This window comes from Rhamphochromis sp. 'chilingali' (assembly GCF_963969265.1).
Source record: "Rhamphochromis sp. 'chilingali' genome assembly, chromosome: 6".
NCBI classification, from domain to species: domain Eukaryota; kingdom Metazoa; phylum Chordata; class Actinopteri; order Cichliformes; family Cichlidae; genus Rhamphochromis; species Rhamphochromis sp. 'chilingali'.
The window spans coordinates 1,575,166-1,596,250 of NC_137933.1; the positions used below are offsets into that span (position 1 = coordinate 1,575,166).

Here is a 21,085-nt window from a genome sequence, read left to right on the forward strand (position 1 = left end):
GGGCTGAAACTCCTGATAGACAATTCAGCAATAAATACAACAGACGAGTGAAAGTCTGTTCATGGAGAAGAAAAGTCAAAATGCACGTATGATTACACAAAACTTCAGTTTTAATGAGGGTAAGAATGGATTTGGTGTTATCTGTTATATTTTCACTCTATTAGACTATCATTGTGTGTTTCAGTATACTTTTTTTGACCCACTACATCACAGAACTACACACATCAACTTTTGGGACAAATTTTTTAAACACAAAAAGTAACTGCCTCTGTGAAGTGCCACTCGTTCAAACTCATTCATGTATCTTCCTGATGGGAAGCACAGACATCAAAGGCAAATTATGTGTTGAACTTTATTGAACTAAAAACATTTGGTAACACTTTATTTAAACTCTATAAGACTGACAGCACATTTTCTATCAGTAATACTGAAACAATAACGATGGCATCTGTCACGATCATATAAGTGTTACTTACTTACTTGTGGCTTTTTCATTCAAAGTTAACACCTGAGAGATCTTTAACATTTTCTACTAAGGTGCATGAACTTTCCCTCTCTCCATACTCCACCAAGAGATGAGGCTACAGTTTTGCTGAGTCATTTATGTGGCTGTTTTGCATTAACTTCCAGGGACCTTAGCTAGAGGTGGATACTCTAGGCAACATGTGATTGGCTGTCCAGTAGGAGGTGGGGCCTTTCTAAAGTTAAACATCTGGAAGAGCTTACTGCTCAGTCTTTTGGTTAGTCAGTAAGCTTCAGTTGAATCCAGCTGCCAAAGAGAAGATGTCCTTTATAGCAGTAGATCCAACTTCTGACTTCTCCTTCCACAACCTTCCTTATGGAATATTCTCTACACCTGACAGTGTAAGTGTAGTTTGCTTTTTACTACTATTCTAATGAAGGAATATTGCGTAACCTTTCAGTAACAGAGATGACAGCAGAGCCTCTTTTTCTCCAAGTAAAAACCTGACCCATGGGAATGTTCTGCTCACAAACACTAGTTTAGTCACACAGACAAAGAGAGTTGATTAAAATTGAATGAAAAACCTCAACCCTTCCCCCCATACATACATACATACATTCAGTGTCTATGTTTTCTTGCCTGGTATGGGTCCACTTGTCCCTTTACAAGTGGGGTTGGATGACAATGCTTCCATCTACAGGACACAATGAGAATTAAATTAATGTGAAGAGAGAACAGTGGTATTAGTAGGGAACTATTATTTGCATTAAAGGGAGCCTTTTGCCCTGATGTACATAACACTGGTGGTGGAACTGTGGTGTATGTGAAAGCATAGTAGATAATCTTTAGTCACGTGTATTTCTGTGGATGCATGTACTTCCCAAGCCCAGACATCGCATTGGTGTTGCGATTGGGGACCAGATCCTAGACCTCAGTGCAGTGAAGTCTCTGTTTAGAGGACCTGTGCTTTCCAAACATCAAGATGTCTTTGACCAGGTGAGTCTAAACATTAACCAATAACACAGGTTACCTGTTTAATCTGACATTAACTAAACAAAATTTCAGTAAATGAAATACAGTGACTTGCAAAAGTATTCGGCCCCCTTGAACTTTCCCACATTTTGTCACATTACAGCCACAAACATGAATTAATGTTATTGGAATTCCAGGTGAAAGACCAACACAAAGTGGTGCACACGTGAGAAGTGGAACAAAATCATACATGATTCCAAACATTTGTTACAAATAAATAACTACAAAGTGGGGTGTGCAAAGTATTGAATTTCGTTCCACTTCTCACGTGTGCACCACTTTGTGTTGGTCTTTCACGTGCAATTCCAATAACATTGATTCATGTTTGTGGCTGTAATGTGACAAAATGTGGGAAAGTTCAAGGGGGCCGAATACTTTTGCAAGCCACTGTATTACTGCCATACTATGTCTCTTCATCATACAGTAGAATATCAATACAATCCAGCAAGTTAATTTTTTGTGTCAGTTAAAGATCAGATCGTTAATAGACAATCTTATGCCTTAAAAAAGGAAATAAAAATGAAAATAAAGATTCCAGGAATACCGCAGCTTCAGATTTTACAGATTTGGCATTCTCAGTAACATGACAGACTGCAGGTCTCGTCCTAAACATCATTTAGAAAGACAAATATGCATTCTTAAAACATAATAACCTTTCAAATGATGATGGTGTTTTTTTAAATGCTGCCGTTGGTGGCAGTTCTTAAACAAGTTAAATCATCATATTTTGTATTTACAAAGGTTGTCTTTCTATAATATTAAAACGTATTAAAATATTAAAATCTATTTGATCTGAAACATGTAAGTGGGACAAATATGACAAACAGAAAGGGGAGCAAATATTTTCTCAAAGCAATGTAAATATTTTCCTTTGTATAGAGATGAGTCAGGAAGAATCACATTCTGAACTCTGTGGATCATATATTTTAGATATCCTACATTACAGGACAGTAGAAATGTTTGAAAGTATATTCACTAATTAAGCAGCTTTCATTAGAACAAAAGGGTTGTCATTACTAGTTCTACTTTTTGATATGTTCACAGTACAACAGACAAAGCTGGAAGTGATCAAGTGGTTCCTGTGTACATTTAGTCACACAGAACCCCTACACTTGGATTGTGGTCTCGCCCACTAATGTATTGTGCATCAGCCAAAGTTTTATTTGTTTCATGTTCCATTGAAGAAATGTACCAAAAAGGCTACTTGGTGGATCATATACTAACCTTTATCTGTGTCCCTATAAGCCTACACTGAATGCATTCATGGCTCTTGGTTATGAGGCCTGGAGGGAAGCCAGAAGGACAGTGCAAATGCTGCTGTCAGCCAATGAGAGCACACTGAGAGATGATATGAGCCTTCGGAGCAGGTCAGTCTGTTTACAGGAGTGTACAGTACAAAGCATAGTCTACACTGCATCTTCATCCTCAGGCTACTGTGTTGTTTTTCTCTTAGAAAATACATATATTTTTGTGCTTTCTATTACAGCTCTGTAATGAAGTAGTAATAATAGGGTAACAAGGCAGAAACATGAACGTAATAATGTGCTGATTTCTAAGTTATTACCACTTAATTACCAAAGTAATAACCACTTAATATCCAAGTAATACAATGGTAGCAACAGTGGTTACAGTTGAGTAATATTGCATCTACAATATTGTAATCTATGTATAAAGCAATAAATAACCTGCTTCCAACTACAAAATCCAAAACTGCCTGCTTCTATTTAATAACATATTAATACCCATGTTAATAAGCTTTTAAAACAAGCTTAAAGAATAGTGATGACCAGGAAACAACTGGCAGTTTTGGTGTAATAAGCAGCAATTTAATACCATGGCAATGATAACTGAATAAAACACGAATCAGAAAGAATCAGGAAGTCTGGAATAAACTGGAAACACATGCTAAATGCTAATAGTTAGGTTAAAAGAATTATACATGTGAATATATTAGATTTGCTCTTTCACAGCATCTGGATGACAATACATAATATGGTAAAAGTATTTCAGGCAGGAAAGAAGGGGGAACACATGTTTAAAATGTCCAGTAAACAAAAATAAGATACCATCCATGTTTTCCCAGTTGTCCAATTCAGTGTTGTGAGGTGTGCAATCAGGACACAGATTATTTTGGGTTATTAACATTAAGATGAAATTATGTTAATTAGGGCAATAGTCAGTGTGCATCCCTTTAAATTGCCACTTCAACACTAGACACTGTTGCAAAGAGCCAGCTGCCAGTAGGTGGCAGACTGCTGCTTATCGGGAGTCTGCATTTTCTATTATAGCCCAGGATGAAGGAAAAGAATTGAGGCACCAACAGTTAACTTTAGCTGCCATTTTCCTCTGTGGCTTGCCTCACAGAACCATGCTTACATAAACCAATGGGTTTCAACAGCAGCAAACCCCACATTCTAGCTACTGCTCAGGACTGCAAGGTAGCTAAAACCTTTTTTATTTCATACATTATATTTAGGACTGTCTCTTGTAGATATTAACTTATACATCATACTATTAACTATTACTAACTATTAATACCCCTGACAGAGTAGTTAAAGGTAGGTAAGTAGCTAAAGTTAGTATGATCAAGTAAACTACCATGTTATAAAAACTTGAGTTCCTGATGAAGGCTCTTAGGGTCCTGTTGATATTGTACAGTTCGACGTATTCTAGGATCCAGGTGTGGGGCATCGAGTCATTGGCCTTCTTCTAATCAATCGAGGCAGTGCACAGGTTGGTCAGCCTGCTCTTGCAGTCTTGGACGACTGCTCTGTCTACCAGGAGCTGTTGTTTTGTGCCTCTAGTATTCTTGCCCATTCCTTTCTGTGCCCCACTCATGCATCTATCTATCTATCTATCTATCTATCTATCTATCTATCTATCTATCTATCTATCTATCTATCTATCTATCTATCTATCTATCTATCTATCTATCTATCTATCTATCTATTATAATGTGGCTAATGGTATTTAGAATATTCGCCCAAAATTTAAGCACTCCAGTTGTAACAGTTTAGGTGAGGAAGTTGGAGATGTGGTGTACTCAGACTCCACCACCAGTGAAGTTTGTAGTGGTTATTTTCTAATGATAGAGCGAGCTACCATAGAAACTATGCCTGTTGTCAACTAGACTGAAAAATAACTTTGCTGTCTGCACGTGCCTAAATATCTTTAGGTGTCTGCAGCACCAGGAAAACTTGCCATATTCAGTGTGGCTCTAAATTTAGTGTATCCTAGGTTTAATTACTTGCTGTTTTTTATGGCTCATTAACAGCCATTTGAACAAAGCACTTTCGTTTTTTTTACGACAGATTGTTAGAAGTTTTCTGTTGTGGTCTGTTTGTTAACAGAATTAAATGCTGAGGCAAAGCAAGTAAGTGTGTCCTAATTATTGAAGAGATGGCACTGTAAAACAAAATCTCATTGTTCTCTAATTTTTGAAAAAGTTATATAAAATGATAAAATGGTCTCTTTCAATATTCATATTGATCAGTATGTGCATTATAACATCTGTAGTTAACAATATATTATAATTACAATAACAAGGATAATTTTTAAAGGGTAAATCCATTAACTTTATGCTAGAATACACGTAAAAACCTATTACACAGTCCGTATAAAAATAAACAGTAGATTGCTGTATTTTTAAACCACTGTACCCGTTTAATAAAAATATTGTGACTTTTGTTTAATGGGCGGTACAGAATATTATTGCATTAATTATGGATAAAAAGTACAAAAATGTTCACATTAAATTACATAATAAAGCCCAACTAATAAGAGTACTTTTCTGCTGTTAGAGGCCTGATAATTGTATTAGATCAGTGTTTTACCATATTAATAGGTAATGTCATTGTTTTTAATACTACTACTGCATTTATTTTTAATATACAAAGTCTGTGATTCTAGTAAATTTAAAGCTAAAACAGCTGCAGTCTAATTTAGTATCCCACACGTCACACACATTTATTGTATTTAAATTACAGAAAATTTCCACAGTTTTACGTGATGATAGATTTTGTTATTTTCAGATATTTTTCTGGTGCAAAGCTGCCAGAATATTAAGGGGGGGGGTTTTCTGGATTTTTTTGCACTCTACAAGTGTGTCTGTGTTTGTAAATGCAGTTTTGTATTGTTTAATCCCCTTTGAGCCACATATAACAAAACAAAGCAAAACGTATCTTTGCATTATTTAGTCTTCAGGAGATTTTATGTCCATAAGTGTGTGTATCCTCTTTTGAGAAAGCTTATTTTGCTAATATCCACCTCTTTCCTTTGTCTGTGCAGAGCATTTATCCATCAAAGCGCAGTCATCATGCACCTTCCTGCAAACATTGGTAAGTCTCACCTAAACTTCTCTTATCAGAGATTTTGTTGTATGAAAATGGACTTGCTTTTGTATACAGTCACAATTAAAAGTTAAAGACGACTTGAAAAATGGCAAAAAACAAACATATTTTGCATGATTATTGAAGAGATGGCATTGCAAAACAAGTTTCCAAGTAGAGCTTCAACATGCAACAAGCAGAATTGGGAGTGAGACAAAATATTTTTTGGAGCAATTTATTGAAAACAACACTTAAATTGAAACAGGCTGTTTCACAGCTGATCAAAAGTTTAGAACCACAGGCCAAACCTGTGCAAAAATGTGGCTTCATTGTCATTTTCTGTCAGGTAATCACGCTATCATGATGTTCTGATAGCAAAGGCAAAAAACGGTTGTTAAACTGCATACGTAGGGTCTCTGGCAGCGCGCCGTAGCTGCTGAGTCTGGACGCAGTGAGAGAGTCATTAGTCTCTCTTGACTGCAGCACTTTTCTAGTCTTTAAATCTTACTGACTGCCCAAAGAACTTCAGAGTACACTTATACACACTTGTATATACCATTCATTCATGAATACATTTTCTTAACCGCTTATCAAACTTCAGTTAATGTGATTTAATGTCATTGTACTTGACCTGTCTGAGTTTAATGTTGTGGTTGACGAGTTTATATAAACTTCCACTCAAAATTTCAAGGTCATGTAGAAATATCATTATTTCCAAAGAAAATGGCAGGAATGGTGCCTGCAAGCACCTTCTGCATTGTTCTGATGTCATATCTATACACACCTGTGTACAAAGCCTTTTTTGATTAATTTCACACTGTAAACGACCACGGCAGGCCCGGTGGCATAAACATGCTTTTCAACATACTTTATTAACACTCACACGGTTGCTATACATCCACACACAGCTGCAGCTAGCCCGCCACCAGCTCAACACACCAACAACCACATTGTTAACCACATCTCCAAACTTTTAAGCAGGCGAGGCGTCATTGCAGATGCCGCGCAGGTGGATCAAGCGCACCTGCAGCAGCATCGTAAACCACGCCCCACCACACACACATCAAATAATGCTGTTTCTTCTTTTACAAGGACATTGCTGGTTCTATAGCAGTGGCTCAAGACACTTGCAAAATTCAGAACACATTTTTACAGCCTACTACAGCTGTGACAGAGCAAATATAACTGGGTGGAGAACCACATAGTGGACCCAGAATGCAGGCGGCAGAGAGTACAAGCAAAAATAAGCTTTTTTATACTTAATCTCGAAATGGTACACTAAATCAAGTGCCTAGGCATGCAGACCGCTCCTGCAAATGTTTGTTAAAGAAAGCATCCATCCCATTCATGAACTGTCTGTTTTTCATAGGAGACTACACGGACTTCTACTCCTCCAGAGATCATGCCACTAATGTTGGGATCATGTTCCGGGGAAAGGAGAATGCTCTGATGCCAAACTGGTACATGTGAATCCAACCAACAGTAAACACTTGATACAATGAAGAAAATGCTGACTGGGAGGCCTTAATGTGTAGTAATATTAAAAGAGATCATTTCAAATTGTCCACAAACTGTGGCCACTACAAGGTTTGCCTAATTAATTTGTACTTCAGAGCTTTGGAGTGGACTTGTAGGAATCCCCACTGAATCCCTCTGTCACAACGTGCGCTCTCAGGGGACTAATGCTAAGTATAACTGTGTGCCCCTCTGACACACTGTACTGGATAATTTCATCTCAGGCAGTGAAGGTTGCATAAAGTTACCTAACACTTCATTTTAACAGTTCATTTATAAAATGAAGCAATTTAAAAGCTCCAAAGGGCAAATGGTAAACCACAACATGTCATATATTGTATGGGGTCCCTGGTTGCTACCAAAACACCTGCCAAACTAAACGCCCATACAGTCTTTCTGAGGTTACTGCCTGAAAATGACATGGCCAAAATGAGTATTTCTGTAAACCACAGTAATCTGTGTAAATATTACAGCAGATGTGACTGTGTCAAAGTTACTAAAGCGAATTTATTTTTGGATTTTATTGCATATAAACACTTTGAAAATATGATTCAGAAGACAATTAAGTCCAGAAAACCAGCAATCAAACTATGAACGTGACCAACGATCGATGCTGCTGAACTGAAACAGAAATGCTACCGTGGGGTTTATCATCTCAAAGTCAGACATTTTGCCATTTAGCAACATATGTGATTTGAAATTTCTTAGTATTCAACATTATTTACATGCCTAAAAATGCTTGTTTTTGGAATATTTTGTGAAGAATTACCCACACGCTCGCGTACATTGAGCTTTTTTACATAATTAAATGAGTCATTATTTACTATGGTTAATATTTCATCTTCAACTATAAGTACCTTTGTCTCATTTCTGCAGGTTATGCCTTTACCCTTATCTTCTTCTTGTTGTCACTAACTGTACATTTCGAAGATAACTGGAAATGATGCAGCTTATTTGCCAGAAATCAATTTCCTATCCATTTTGCACATTGCAGACTTAAAGCGGCACAGCAGCTTGTTGTAGTGACTTGAGTTCTGTATTATGCAGGTTGAGGCTTCCTGTGGGATACCATGGCCGGGCATCATCAGTGGTTGTTTCTGGGACTCCCATCCGCCGCCCTTCAGGCCAGATGAGGCCTGATCAGAGTAAGATCCTTATAATTCAAGGATTCTTTATTGTATTCGCATCACATGTTTACATGAGGTGGAACGAAATTACGTGCACATGTTCCCTCAGCGAAAGAAACAGAATAACAAAGAAACAGAATAACAAGTACTAAGTAATAAATTAGTCTCAAGTCTTGTGAAATCAAACCATTTACATCTTAAGAGTTCATGTAAACCTTTACTCATCAAACAGGATAAGTAAAGTAAATCAATGCTAATTTAATGAATCAGCAGTGATATCTAATGCTAAGGAATTTACAGCAGCAGCAAATAGTAAAAAAGTTTTGATAAATCACTTTACACTATGTGTTCAGCAAGACGCAAAGTTAGAGACTAGTAAGTGAACTGAATTTGATCGATCTATATTACCCCGATGGACCAAATCAGAGGTAAAGCATCCAAATTACATTCATCATATAAGTGCTAAAAATCCTCAAGGCTTCCCCTGATCTAGTTTCAAGAACTTTATTTTATTTTTGTTTGTATGTTGCTTAACTAATTTGTGTTTTATTAGTAATCAGAATATCAATTAATGCATCTTTAGCGTCTAAATCCAATCATATGCTGTATATAAACCATTTACTTGTCCACAGATATGACTGCGTGATGTGCTTGTGACTTTGAGCAGCTTCGGCACAGTCTCACCTCGTAGCTGACGATAACTGTTGCCTTTGTTCTGCTTTTTAGCAAAACCCCCAGTGTTTGGCCCATCTAAGAAGCTGGACATTGAACTGGAGATGGTGATTAATGTGTTTGTTTAATCTAACAGCCCAGGTGTATTTTATTTGTAATTGTATTAATTTAATTTCAACATCTGAATTAACTGAGAGAAAGATCAGAGTTTCTCTGGTCAGAATATTCAGTATTGTACTTCAGTATTTAGTTGTTTTCATATTCACAACTGCTTCTGTTTGTGATCAGGCATTCTTTGTTGGAGGAGGTAATCCGCTAGGGGAACCCATTCCTATCCAGAAAGCCCATGAACACATCTTTGGAATGGTACTCATGAATGACTGGAGTGGTAAGAGTCTCTAAACAATACACCTCACCAACATTTTCATGTTGTAAATGCTTGAAGATGGTTTTACTATGCAACAGAAATGGGAATGTTTATAGTAGATAATCTGCAGGAGAAGAAGGGGGGACTCCCAAAACGTTACTAGAGAACACATTGGTACGCCACCAACTGCAGTGCCATAGTCAAACTAAGGTTTACACAGAATCTTACATTTCACATGTGGTTGTGACGCTATTCAATAAGAACACCTATGAGACTCAAATAATTATGTTCAAATGACACATTGTATCTGGTTGTAAAAGCTAATTGTCCTTTTATATTCATAGATTGTAATTTTACATGCTATGAATGCTGCAAGCTGTTTTCATATTTTCATAGCTATAGCTACTAAAAGTGTAACTGAAAGTTTATTTCCGGTTAAAGTAAAGTGAAAAAATAAGTCATGAACTTCCACCCTCCACAACAAACCAAGTCTGCTGTTTAGTCTTATATGTATGCACTCTGTAATCCTCTGCACAACACTGGGTGAGTTACTTCTGCCCTGCCCGGCTGTGATTTGGGAGGCTATTCAGGGAGTACAGGTTGTGCCTTTTCAACACAACTACTATTGTAGCTTTGTCTTTTATTGGTACTTGGAGAGAGGCTACATGAATCCCATGTGTCTAAAGTACAGGAGCAGATATTGCTGCTTTGTTATCCCAAGATGTTCATTGAACATAGCAACACAAGACTTTCAAAATAAAACAGGAAACATGGAGAGACATAGACATGACAACACAAGCTTGACACTATGGAACACACAGACCTAAAACACATGACGGACTAGACAAGAAACAAGACACAAAAACCAAGGAGACAGATGATAGTAACGGCTCAACTCAACTCAACTAGACCCTAATAAGAATAACACAAACCTTACACAAGAAACTCAAAAATACAGAACAAACTCAAAACCCCTGACAGGTGGGCCATGTGAAATCACAGGGCAGTGGATGCTGAGATTGACATTGCTGAGGAAGCACTTGACTAGCCTGCACAGAATCCTCCTCTCAGCTTGATAGAACACCTTTATGATGAATCAGAGCGGAGATTGTAAGCCAGGCCTTCTCGTGTCTGAGTGTCAGAGAGATACAAGCCGTAGGAAAAAGAAAAAAAGCTAAATGTACAAAACCTTTGAATTTAACTTTACTCTTAAAATATCCAGTAAGTAGGGAGTTGTCTTTAGGGAACATATTCTCTGGACTTTTGATATTTCAAGCACATCCTGTCTTACTAGTGAACTCTTCACTTTAGTCCCCAGCTTTTCCTCCTAACAGTACAGTGGTAAGAGGTTTTTCAGCCTGTGACATTTCTGCTGAATATGCAGCTTGAAGGTGAACTGATGTCACTTTTACTTTATACACGACTGCTGATGCCCTCAGGACATCAGGCTGCAGACTTCACCACAGACTTTCTATGAATATTTGCCATGTAAACTTTCTCCCATAGAACTGCATAATAAGCTAAATGCAATGCTTTCTTCTTGTTTATAAAGTATTTTTTTCAGTGGAGAAAGCTCAGGCAATGAAATGTATCTGTGTGCAAGAACAGAAAAAGATTCTGAAAGAAGACTGGCATTAAAACTATAGCCAGCACGAAACAAACATTTCAAAATGGACCCATACGTTCTTTGAACATCAAAGAATAAGTAACCCAGAAAGAAAAAGAAAGTGCTTTCATTCACACACATTTTTAATCTGATAGATGCATCAGAGAACAAATTGAGGTTAGTATCTTGCCACAGGATATTTGCTATGCAGACTGGAGCAGCCAGGCATCAAACCACCAACCTTTCAGTTAGCGGAGCTGCTCTGACTCCTGAGCTACAGTCACCCCCAAAGCAGAGAGTTACTCTTCGTAAGTAACAGTCCTGTTACACTGCCACAGCTCCATTTGAGTCATTGTTTGTGAAAATATATACTTACACAAACTGTTGTATAATATACTTAAACAACATCCACTGTCTAATTATGAACTGCAGCTAGATTTCATGAGAGGAACCAGCTTCATTAAAACTAAACCTGTAGGCGGCCATGCTGGTACCTCAGTAGCTAATGCAACTTTGAACCAATCTAGACGATTTAATTAGACGGTCTCCACTGCAGCTTTAAATTGTAGAAAATGTTTTCTTAATTTAATTAAAAATATATTTTTCTAATCACTGATTTGTTAAAGATGTAATTTTAAACATTAAAATGTTGTGAGATCAAAAGAAATCAGTTTCTAAATGAAGTGGAATCTGAGGAACAGTGAATATGAAACTTTGGATTACAACAATGAATTATGGTACCAGGTATGAACTGGATATACTAACCTTTCAAGATCAAGATTAAATTTAACTTGTCAACAGTTTGTTTTAGTACATATAAAACATTACTTAGACTAAACATGTGCTTGTGCGTGTATTTTAGAAATGTCCCTTGGAAAATTGATTCATTAATAAATAGAATGGATGAATTGTCCCTTACTACCAATTCTCATGGCAAAACATGAAAAGGCCGTGACAAGGCAATGCATTTGTTCGTGTTCACTGACATAAATACACAAATCATTACACTCTGCATGATTTTGAAACAAAGATATTTAATCTGGACGTATACTTGTCACGGTCTGGCTGGGGCAGACCGTATGTGTTGCAGAGGAGGACTCAAACGCAGACCAAAACGTGGGTAAAAATAATCGGGCATCGGTGAAAACTAAACAATAACCTAAACAATAACCTAAACTGGGTGAACTAATAACAAAACATGAAAAAGCTTAACCATAGTGAACTGACATGGGTACCTGGGGATGAGACATGGATGAGCAGACGACCTGACAACAAATGACTGAAAGCACACGGACTAAATACACACAGGAGGATGATGAGGGAAGTGGGAACACATGGGGAAACAGCTGGCACACATGAACATAATGACGTCACAGTGGGAGAGTAAGACTGAACACGATGAACACAGAAACACCAGACCTCTTCACAATAAAACAGGAAACATAAAGAGACATAGACATGACAACCCGAACTTGACAACGTAAGACACAGACATGAAACGCATGAAGAGCAGGGGAGATTTAACATGGTTGGAAACACGAGGGGGAAATAATAAGAACTAGAAACACCTAGGCATGATAACAAATGAACTTAGGAAACCTGAAGGGCTTACATAAACTAAAACTCAAAACGCTGGGTCAACAGACCCAGGATCATGACAATACTATGTGCGACCAACGTATAGACTATCTCAGTATACACTTGTCAATGTGGCAACGAAGAACACAAAGTTTTATGAATGGACAACCATATTTGAACTCTTGTATTAACCGATAATTATGCACTTTGGAAATTTGTGTCCTGGAATACAACTTATTAAATTAAAGGTTTGCCACAAGAGTGGATTGAATAATCTGCAAAGTAATTTGGAAAGAAAAAAGAATAACCTTCCTAATTTTCTCTCACTTGTGTTTATTCTCAGCTAGGGACATCCAGGCCTGGGAGTATGTTCCATTGGGACCTTTCCTGGGGAAGAATTTTGGGACAACTATTTCACCTTGGGTCGTCCCCATGGAGGCACTGTTACCCTTTGCTGAGCCTAACCCCATTCAGGTGAACATAAGGTTCTCAATTAACAACAACAAAGATAAGCGGCATGTAGTACATTGCTCAAAAAGAATTAAGGAGCACATTTGAATCAGACTATAGCATCGAGTCAAAAGATGAACTCAGCTTGGGCGTCTATTGTCTTATGCAGTCTGGGAGTTAACTGCATGGATGGGGCTTCCTCATGCTCTGTGTGGCTTGGTGGTGCTGCTGCTGTGGGCCTCAGTCTGGATGGGCCCAGGCACCCACTGTCCTTGGTGGATATCAGGGAACGGCTCACACATGGGGGTCGGGGGGTGAGCTGACTCCAGGAAGGGGCTTCCTTTCTTCACACACCCCGTTCTCTGTTTGCCATCTGGGGTGGAGGGTTGGGAGGAGAAGCTGGTCTGAGTCTGGGCTGGTGGGCTTCCCTGCTGTTGCAGGACCCGGGGTGGTTTTCTTTCTCCACCCCAGCGTAAAGGGAACCATGTCCATGGTCTGGGATTGCTCCTCTGGGGGTGCTTGTGCCTGGAATATAGAGTATGTAGAGGGGAGTGTGAGCGTGTGTACTACATTTATTTCTGTGTGTGTCCATGTTGGGCAAGTGCTGAGTATTTGTATATGTGTGCATGAGGGTGGGAACGGATCTTTGTGTCTGTGTGTGCCTGTTCATCTATATCTAGGTGTTAGGTCAGGTCTCAGATTCCACCTCTCTCAGAACATCTCAGGCCCCTCCCACCACACACCCTCCCAGTGGCTGGTGCCCCCAGCTGCCGGTGCATTGGTGGTTATGCTTGGGTGAGTACTGGCTCACTCCTGGTGGCATAGCCGGCTGCCAGTGGAGCCTCTGGGCCCGTCGCCCTGTGGCTTCTGTACAGTGGCTGCTGGGTGACCTCTTTCTAGGACACTTCTCAGGTCTTTTCTGAGTGGGTGGTGTGATTGCCCCTGCGGTGGTCCTCATGCTCTGGGTGGCCTCCAGATGTCCGGGGCCCAGATCTCCTCCATGCCTGCTTCTTGGGGGGGCGGGGCTATGACTTCCCACACCCACTTTTTGACACAGGTGTACACACATGTGTTCATACAGGTGTAGAAACATGTACTCAACATTCAGTATTTATTATTTACTGTTACTTGTGCTTATGTTGGTTGTTGCTGTGGTTTCCCTGCTGTGTTGTTTTCTTGTTGGTTGTTTTTTTCCAGCAGGTGGTCAAGTAGATTTTCAGTGTCCTTTCTCTCTACCCGTCTTCTCCTTTATTTTTGTCCCCTCTCATTCGTTTAACTCTCTTCCCAACTCAAGTTCAAGTTCAAGTTCAAGTTCAACTTTATTGTCACTTCAACCATATACAGTTTAAAAATACACAGTGAGGCGAAACAACGTTCCTCCAGGAACCAAGGTGCTACAAGACAAGTTAGTGCAAAAAAAATAATAATATATAATATATCAATAATAATATATAATATATCTTCACTTCACTTTCCTTCTTCTTAATCTTCTTTCTAGTAATAACTTAAAGTAAAGAAAAATCTAATCAAGTGGACCAGTCAATCAAGACCAGTTTAGCAAATACGTAATGGTCCACTAGGGAAAATAAATCGATTCGGCATTTTTCTTGGCCTTCAGACAATAATTCTGATGGCTACAGTACTGGACAGGACAGGCAAAAAAAACAAACAAATTAAAATAATGCTGGACAAGGCGGTAAAGGTCCTTAACCCATCAGCAGAACAGGAGCTTGAACTCTAGAACAGTGGAGACGTGTCTCTGAAGTAATGAATCGTGCTTCTGTCACTCTGATAGAGGAGTCTGGGTTTGGTTGTTGCCACAAGAGTGGTACTTCACTGCCATTGTGCCAAGTGTCATTTTCTTAAAGGAGGGAGGATTATGGTGGGTTTTTTCAGGAGCTGGGATCAGCCCCTTACTTCCAGTGAAAGGAACTCTTAATGCTTCAGCATTCCAAGTCATTCATGTTCAGTTTCATTCAGTTTCATGTTCCCAACTTGATCCCTTCCTACATGACTGTGCACCAGTGCACAAATCAAGGTCCATAACGATGGGATTGACTGGTGAGATTGACAAGGAAGAACTTGACCTGCACCGAGTCCTCATCTCAACCTGACTGAACACCTTTGCGATGAATTAGAGCAAAGACCACAAGCCAGACCGTCCCATCTGACATCACCTCACAACCTTTTTCTTCCATCATTCTAACCTGTGAAATGAAAATGTGTTCTTTTTCATCTCTTTTTGCTCACTGTTCTTTTTCAGCTTTGTATTTTGTGTCTTCCAACAGGATCCAGAACCCCTCCCATACCTACAACACCATGATGCGTATACTTTCAATATTAATCTGTTTGTTTCACTAAAAGGTACCATCCACAAACTATCATGATATCAATTGTACATATACTCATGGTCAAGTTCTCTCATGAGGAGTAGCACTGTCCCTGCCAGTGTTAAGTAATATATAGTAATAGAGTTTCTGTGATGTTTCAATATGCAGGCAGCATCCTAATGCAGCTGGTTAAGTGAGTCTCATTCAACCTTCTACATACTGTTGGGTAGATACTTTAATGAATGCTCATACCCTAATGACTGGGTAGCATTAGCACTTAATAGACAACAATCTTCTGCTGTTTGGTTTGGGAATAAAATATTCAAAGAAATACAAATTTTTCTCGTAGTTTGATCAGATTTTTTTCAAAAAATGAGAATTTTCTGGCCTTAAAAGTTTAAGATTGGGTTGACCCCATTGGATTTTCTGGTGTAAAGCATTATTTCTGTATTTACTGTAAACTGGTGGTTGCCTGAAAACCAAATCTCCAAATGAAATAAAAATAAAAATTAGAAACTACAAGACTACGATAACTTTGATCCTAGATTATTATTATTATTTTTGTTTCATTTGGAGGTTTTGTTTTCCCTTCAGTTTAGCTTCAGTTCGTTGCCAGAGTAAGTTTATTCTTTTCAGTTTAGCTTTTAGTCTTTTTAGTCAAAATATTTTATTTTAGTTTGCTTTTTAAAAGTGTCAGTGCTACTCTGCTATTATAACATAAAGGAAGTTGCACTTTTGTTGACTCACAGACACACTGACGGTCCAGGTCAGGCAACAAACACAACTGACCAAACTGTCACAACCCTAAAACAAGCTCATTTATTATATACTTTCATTTGAACTTAGTTATTTTAAAAGTACACAATGCTGCTTTAATTTCTTTTATTAATTTTTTTTAAGGATAGTTCTTATTTCTACTAAATAGAAGAAGATGGATGCGATTTTATTTCAGTTAACCATTTGCCCACATTTTTAGTTTAGTTTTAGTTCACTATAATAATGCTCTTGGTTAGGAGAGTAACATGTTTTGAAATGAATATCTGTTCTGTTGTTAAAGGCAAAGGCATGGCTGAAGCTGTGAACATCTGCAGATCCAACTTTAAGGTAAGATTCATGGTTGCAGAGCCAGAACCACTATATTACATGTTTTTAAACAAACAAACCGTATTATATAAAATACGATTAAAGAGGACTTGACATGTTGCTGTCTCAGCTATGCCTGTTTTGCCAGCATTTTATGGTTGCTTCATTCTTAAATGATTATATTTTATTATATTCTTTGGCTGCACCACTAAAGAAAAACAGCATGTATAAACAAAAGTAGTAAGCCATCTACACATTATATATGCAACAGATGCTCAGTCATGGAGATCCATGCTGTGAAGCTCTCAGCACACGGTTTTTGTGCTGATGTTAATGCCAGAGGGATTTTGAAGTTATCGAGTCATTTAAAGCCTTGGCTCTCAGCAATCCTTTGATTTAACTTGACATGGATTGCTCCGGTTTTTTGAGTTGCTGCAGCAAAGAAACAACATAAAATTGGCCATGGAATAAGGGAAGTCTAAGGAGCCTGGTAAGAAAAGCGTCTGGACTACTTCAAGTTTCCCTCAAGACGTTTCACCTCTCATCTGAGGGGGTCCATGTCTCTCTTGGGGGGACACTCCCATAGGGCTTAAAAGCTGTGACTCTGCACCAGTTGTTCTTAGAGCTGAAGAAGCTTCTCGGATGAAAGTGAAACGTCTTCAAGGAAACTTAAAGACGTTCAGACGCTTTTCTTACCAAGCTTCTTAGACTACAATGACCGGGAGAACCTGGAGAACCTTACCAGACATGGAATAAGGGAAGCATTTTTATGAACTGATTTGAAATCCTGTTACAGCACCACACTCAAAGTCAGTGAGTTCTTTAGAAAGACCGATTCTCTTGTAAATGTTTGTGTTATGTAAAATGTGTTCTGACATTTTTATCTATTTAGTGTAGCTGTAGCAATTTTGACATTGTTGACTTCTTCATTTCTCTCAGCTGGTCAGAAGACTGCAAAAGGAAGGATTGGCCTTTATTCGTTAGGAGAATGGAGAATCAGTATAAAGTTTCAGTTGCTCTCTTTTAGAATAGAATAGAATAGAATAGAATAGAATAGAATAGCCCTTTATTGCCAATGTACATCTACAACAAAATTATGGGTGCTCGATGCTAACTGTGTAGGAATAAAAGGTAAATAGAAAAACAGCAGGAATAAATAACAAACAGGTGAAATATATACAGTCAACAGGAATATATACAAAACAAGAGAAAGGCACCCACTGGAGAACCATGTGCTTGGAAGTAGTGCAAAGGATTTGCTCTGAGTATAGAGTCCATATTTGTGTGGCACATGTAACATGTTGTTGGAATTTGGTACAGAGCACAGATTTAAACATGACTTCTGAAAGCAAGATTATGGACACTCTCCGGGCGCTCTCTCTGCTGTTTGATGCAGCTGCCGTTAGCTTGTGAGGTAAATTAAAGGGCCTGCACTTATTTGACATGTGAGTAGTGACTGTCCACAATCCTATTGTTACGGCACCAGTCCTGAAGCACATAAGCACAGAGCACCCCCCCCCCCCCCCCCCCTTCCTTTGTTGCGGTCCTGGCAGTGTAATGTCTGACCGGTAACTCCGTTGAGGGATCAGGGATGTTTGTGAGGGAGCTGTCATTAATGAGGAGGATGAGGATGGATGGAGGGGTTTGTGTTGTTATTTTGACAGCTGGATATGATAATCAGTTCTCCATCCCCACTTTTGTTTCCTCTCCCTCGGCTGTCTGTTTCTGACAATGTACCACAGAGCGCTGGGTGGTCTCACAATCTCAGGTGGGATAATGTCGGTCGAATCTGAAGTAAAGGCCAGGTTCAGGCTGAGGCTGATGTCTGACGACTGAAAGTGACAGTGTGTTGCAGGAAGCTGCAGTAAAAAGGCATAAAAAAGACAAAATAAAGTGCACAGTAGAAAAGCGTGCTGTGCCGCTGCGTACCATGACTGTCCCCGTCTTGAATTCACTAATGTTTTATTTTTATTTCTGTCTCTCTGACTCAAGTACATGTACTGGACCATGAAGCAGCAGCTTGCCCATCACACGGTCAATGGTTGCAATGTCAAACCAGGAGACCTGCTCGCTTCAGGCACCATCAGTGGACCTGTGAGTGTCCACATGCACAGTATGCTTAGGACTCGATGACTGTAATGTGTACCTTTTTGTCTGTCAGTTCTCAGTTTGTAAGCTAGATTATATAACATCACTCATTAGCAAATTCTCTTGTGGGCTTTTCACACTGTTGTTGCTTTTCCATTGTCCTTATTGCAACTGGTTTGTTTCATGGCAGGATCCAGAGAGCTTTGGGTCCATGCTTGAGCTGTCGTGGAATGGCTCTAAGAACATTGACCTGGGAGGAGAAGGAACTAGAACCTTCTTGAATGATGGAGATGAAGTCACTATATCAGGTTGGTCTGTTTAAAACGTATGCTTTCCACTTCATATCATTTGGATTTATGTGACAATATTTTTAGAAGTAGCAATAACATTTTTGCATCTTTACATAATGCCAACATGGACATAAAGATAAGGTTAACTACAATAGACAAAACATAAGGATTGAAGAATTAGAACATAACTGCATGCTGGTACACTGTCGGACTCTCGTGTGCTTCAGGCATTTCCAGATAAACTCTTATCTTAATTTTGCAGCTGAAGTTTGGACTTGTTGAACTTGAAAATTTAATCTGGCTGACATTATGAAAGGAATCTGTTCAGTTTCAAAGTGTATTTCAATATTTTATTATTGTTGTTAAAAACAAATAGTTAAATAATAACAATAATACATAAACAAATGTAGCTGTTCGAGATAACGATATCGGCTCGGATGATGATATGAAAACATCCATCGTTTCATATCACGCTACCGTTTGTTTCTGTCATGGTGCTGGGTCGTTGACCCAGCGTTTTGTGTTTTGTGATTATTTTCCTCTGTTCTAGTTATTCTGTGTCCTCCCCCCTTGTGTCCGGTTCGGGTCCTAGATTTCCTGTTTTGTTCTGAAAGTCTGTGTCTGTTGTTATTGTGTTCAGCTTGTCTCCTCCGGTCCTCATGTGTATTAGGTTCAGCTGTTCTTCCCTCCTGTGTGTGATTACCTGATTACCTTGTGTGTGTATATTTAGTGGGTGTCGGTCTGTGTTCGTTGTCGGCTCGTCTGCGTTCCTCCGTGTATCTCTGCGTTCTATGGTGTTCCTGTCTCTGCGTCTCTCTGCCCCGCACGCCTTTTGTATGGTCTCAGGTTTGTCATTTAGTTCTCCCAGTTTAGGTTTCTTCAGTTGTTCTGTCATACCTCTCTGCCTGTTTCTGCCACTACCACTTGTGAATAAACATCACTCGTACCATCAGTCACTGCTGCATTTTGGGTCCTCCATTTCCTCCACACCACACGGCTCACCCCGCCAGCCGTGACAGTTTCGTGGTGTTGCAAATAAACAATTTACAGCAATATTTTATCAGCGTTGTGATGGTCACTGTAGTGGCTCTATTAATTTCTTAAAGTTCTCGCTTTTTTTTTTTAGATATAAGCGGCCTTTACTACTTATATCAGAAAATGTATAGTTTCATGCATGGGTCAAAAGACTCAACACCCAGCTGAAAACATTTCATGCAAGTCGAGATTCACAGAATTGGCAGAAAATCTAAAATTTTTCTGATATATATCGTTGTCAGGACAATAAATGTCTTATATCGGGATATGAGATTTTGGTCATATCGCACAGCCCTAAACAAATGTATGACTACAAACAGATGGCTCACTAAAGTAGAGAAAGTTTTACTTTTATATTGCCTGTCAGAAATTCAGCTTTCGAGCTTACACAGTATTACACAGCATCATGACACTGGTCATATACGTGTCCAATGGCTTCCTCTGTTTAGGTTACTGTGAAGGAGATGGCTACAGGGTGGGCTTTGGGACGTGCCAGGGAACAATCCTTCCAGCTTTGCTGCTCTAAAACAGATGTCTACTCACACAAGTATTTCACTTGGCTTTGATGACAACAATGGAAAACTGCAACATGGACCTTCCCCCTCACTCTCCTCTTCTCTTTAAAGGGGCGCTATGGGCTTTAGTAAAGAATGAATGCAGATTTCTCTCAATGTGATCTCTGACCTTGTTACTGATCTATAATGAAATAACCATCCAGCAGAGAGATTGTCCTGTATCATATCACAATGTTACTGCTGTACCAGGATCAGTGTTACTGATGTTTTGTATCCCCTCTATGACGAAATCATCCATTTTAAATTTGGTTCTGTTATTGTCTTGTTTTCATGCGGACTTACTCAGCCACCTCAGGAACACAGCTGCATTCAGAATTATCCAACTGGAGCTCTTCCACTTCCATAGAAGTTGATCTGAGATGAATATATTATCTCTCTATGTCACCTTACAGAGCAGCAGCTTAAAATTGGTTAAATGTAAATGTTCAGGTCATTCTGATTTTTCAGGACTTGTAAACATTTTGACCTTATTATCTGAAACTCCAGTGGAACAGGATATGCATATGACCAAAAATAGGAAAAAGATGAATTGGTAAACTTGAATAC

General features: G+C 38.9%; 1 protein-coding gene across 1 annotated transcript; it reads left to right on the forward strand.

Annotated features, from left to right (window-relative positions):
* The first annotated feature begins 708 nt into the window (after nucleotides 1–708).
* Nucleotides 709–20,873, forward strand: fah (fumarylacetoacetate hydrolase (fumarylacetoacetase)). Its single transcript, XM_080885077.1, has 14 exons — nucleotides 709–864; nucleotides 1,349–1,459; nucleotides 2,741–2,862; nucleotides 5,783–5,832; nucleotides 7,193–7,283; nucleotides 8,386–8,483; nucleotides 9,192–9,244; nucleotides 9,426–9,525; nucleotides 13,032–13,162; nucleotides 15,427–15,502; nucleotides 16,526–16,572; nucleotides 18,544–18,645; nucleotides 18,830–18,947; nucleotides 20,414–20,873. Exons 1-14 carry the CDS (start codon nucleotides 784–786, stop codon nucleotides 20,488–20,490), a joined length of 1,257 nt encoding a protein of 418 aa, XP_080741203.1. The 5' UTR covers nucleotides 709–783; the 3' UTR covers nucleotides 20,491–20,873.
* The last annotated feature ends 212 nt before the right edge of the window (nucleotides 20,874–21,085 follow it).

Coding starts and splice junctions, on each gene's coding strand:
- fah (XM_080885077.1), top strand. CDS start 784: ATGTCCTTTATAGCAGTAGATCCAACTTCTGACTTCTCCTTCCACAAC. Junction 15,503..16,525: donor TCTGTTTGTTTCACTAAAAG/GTACCATCCACA, acceptor CTGTTGTTAAAG/GCAAAGGCATGGCTGAAGCT. Junction 16,573..18,543: donor TCTGCAGATCCAACTTTAAG/GTAAGATTCATG, acceptor CTCTGACTCAAG/TACATGTACTGGACCATGAA.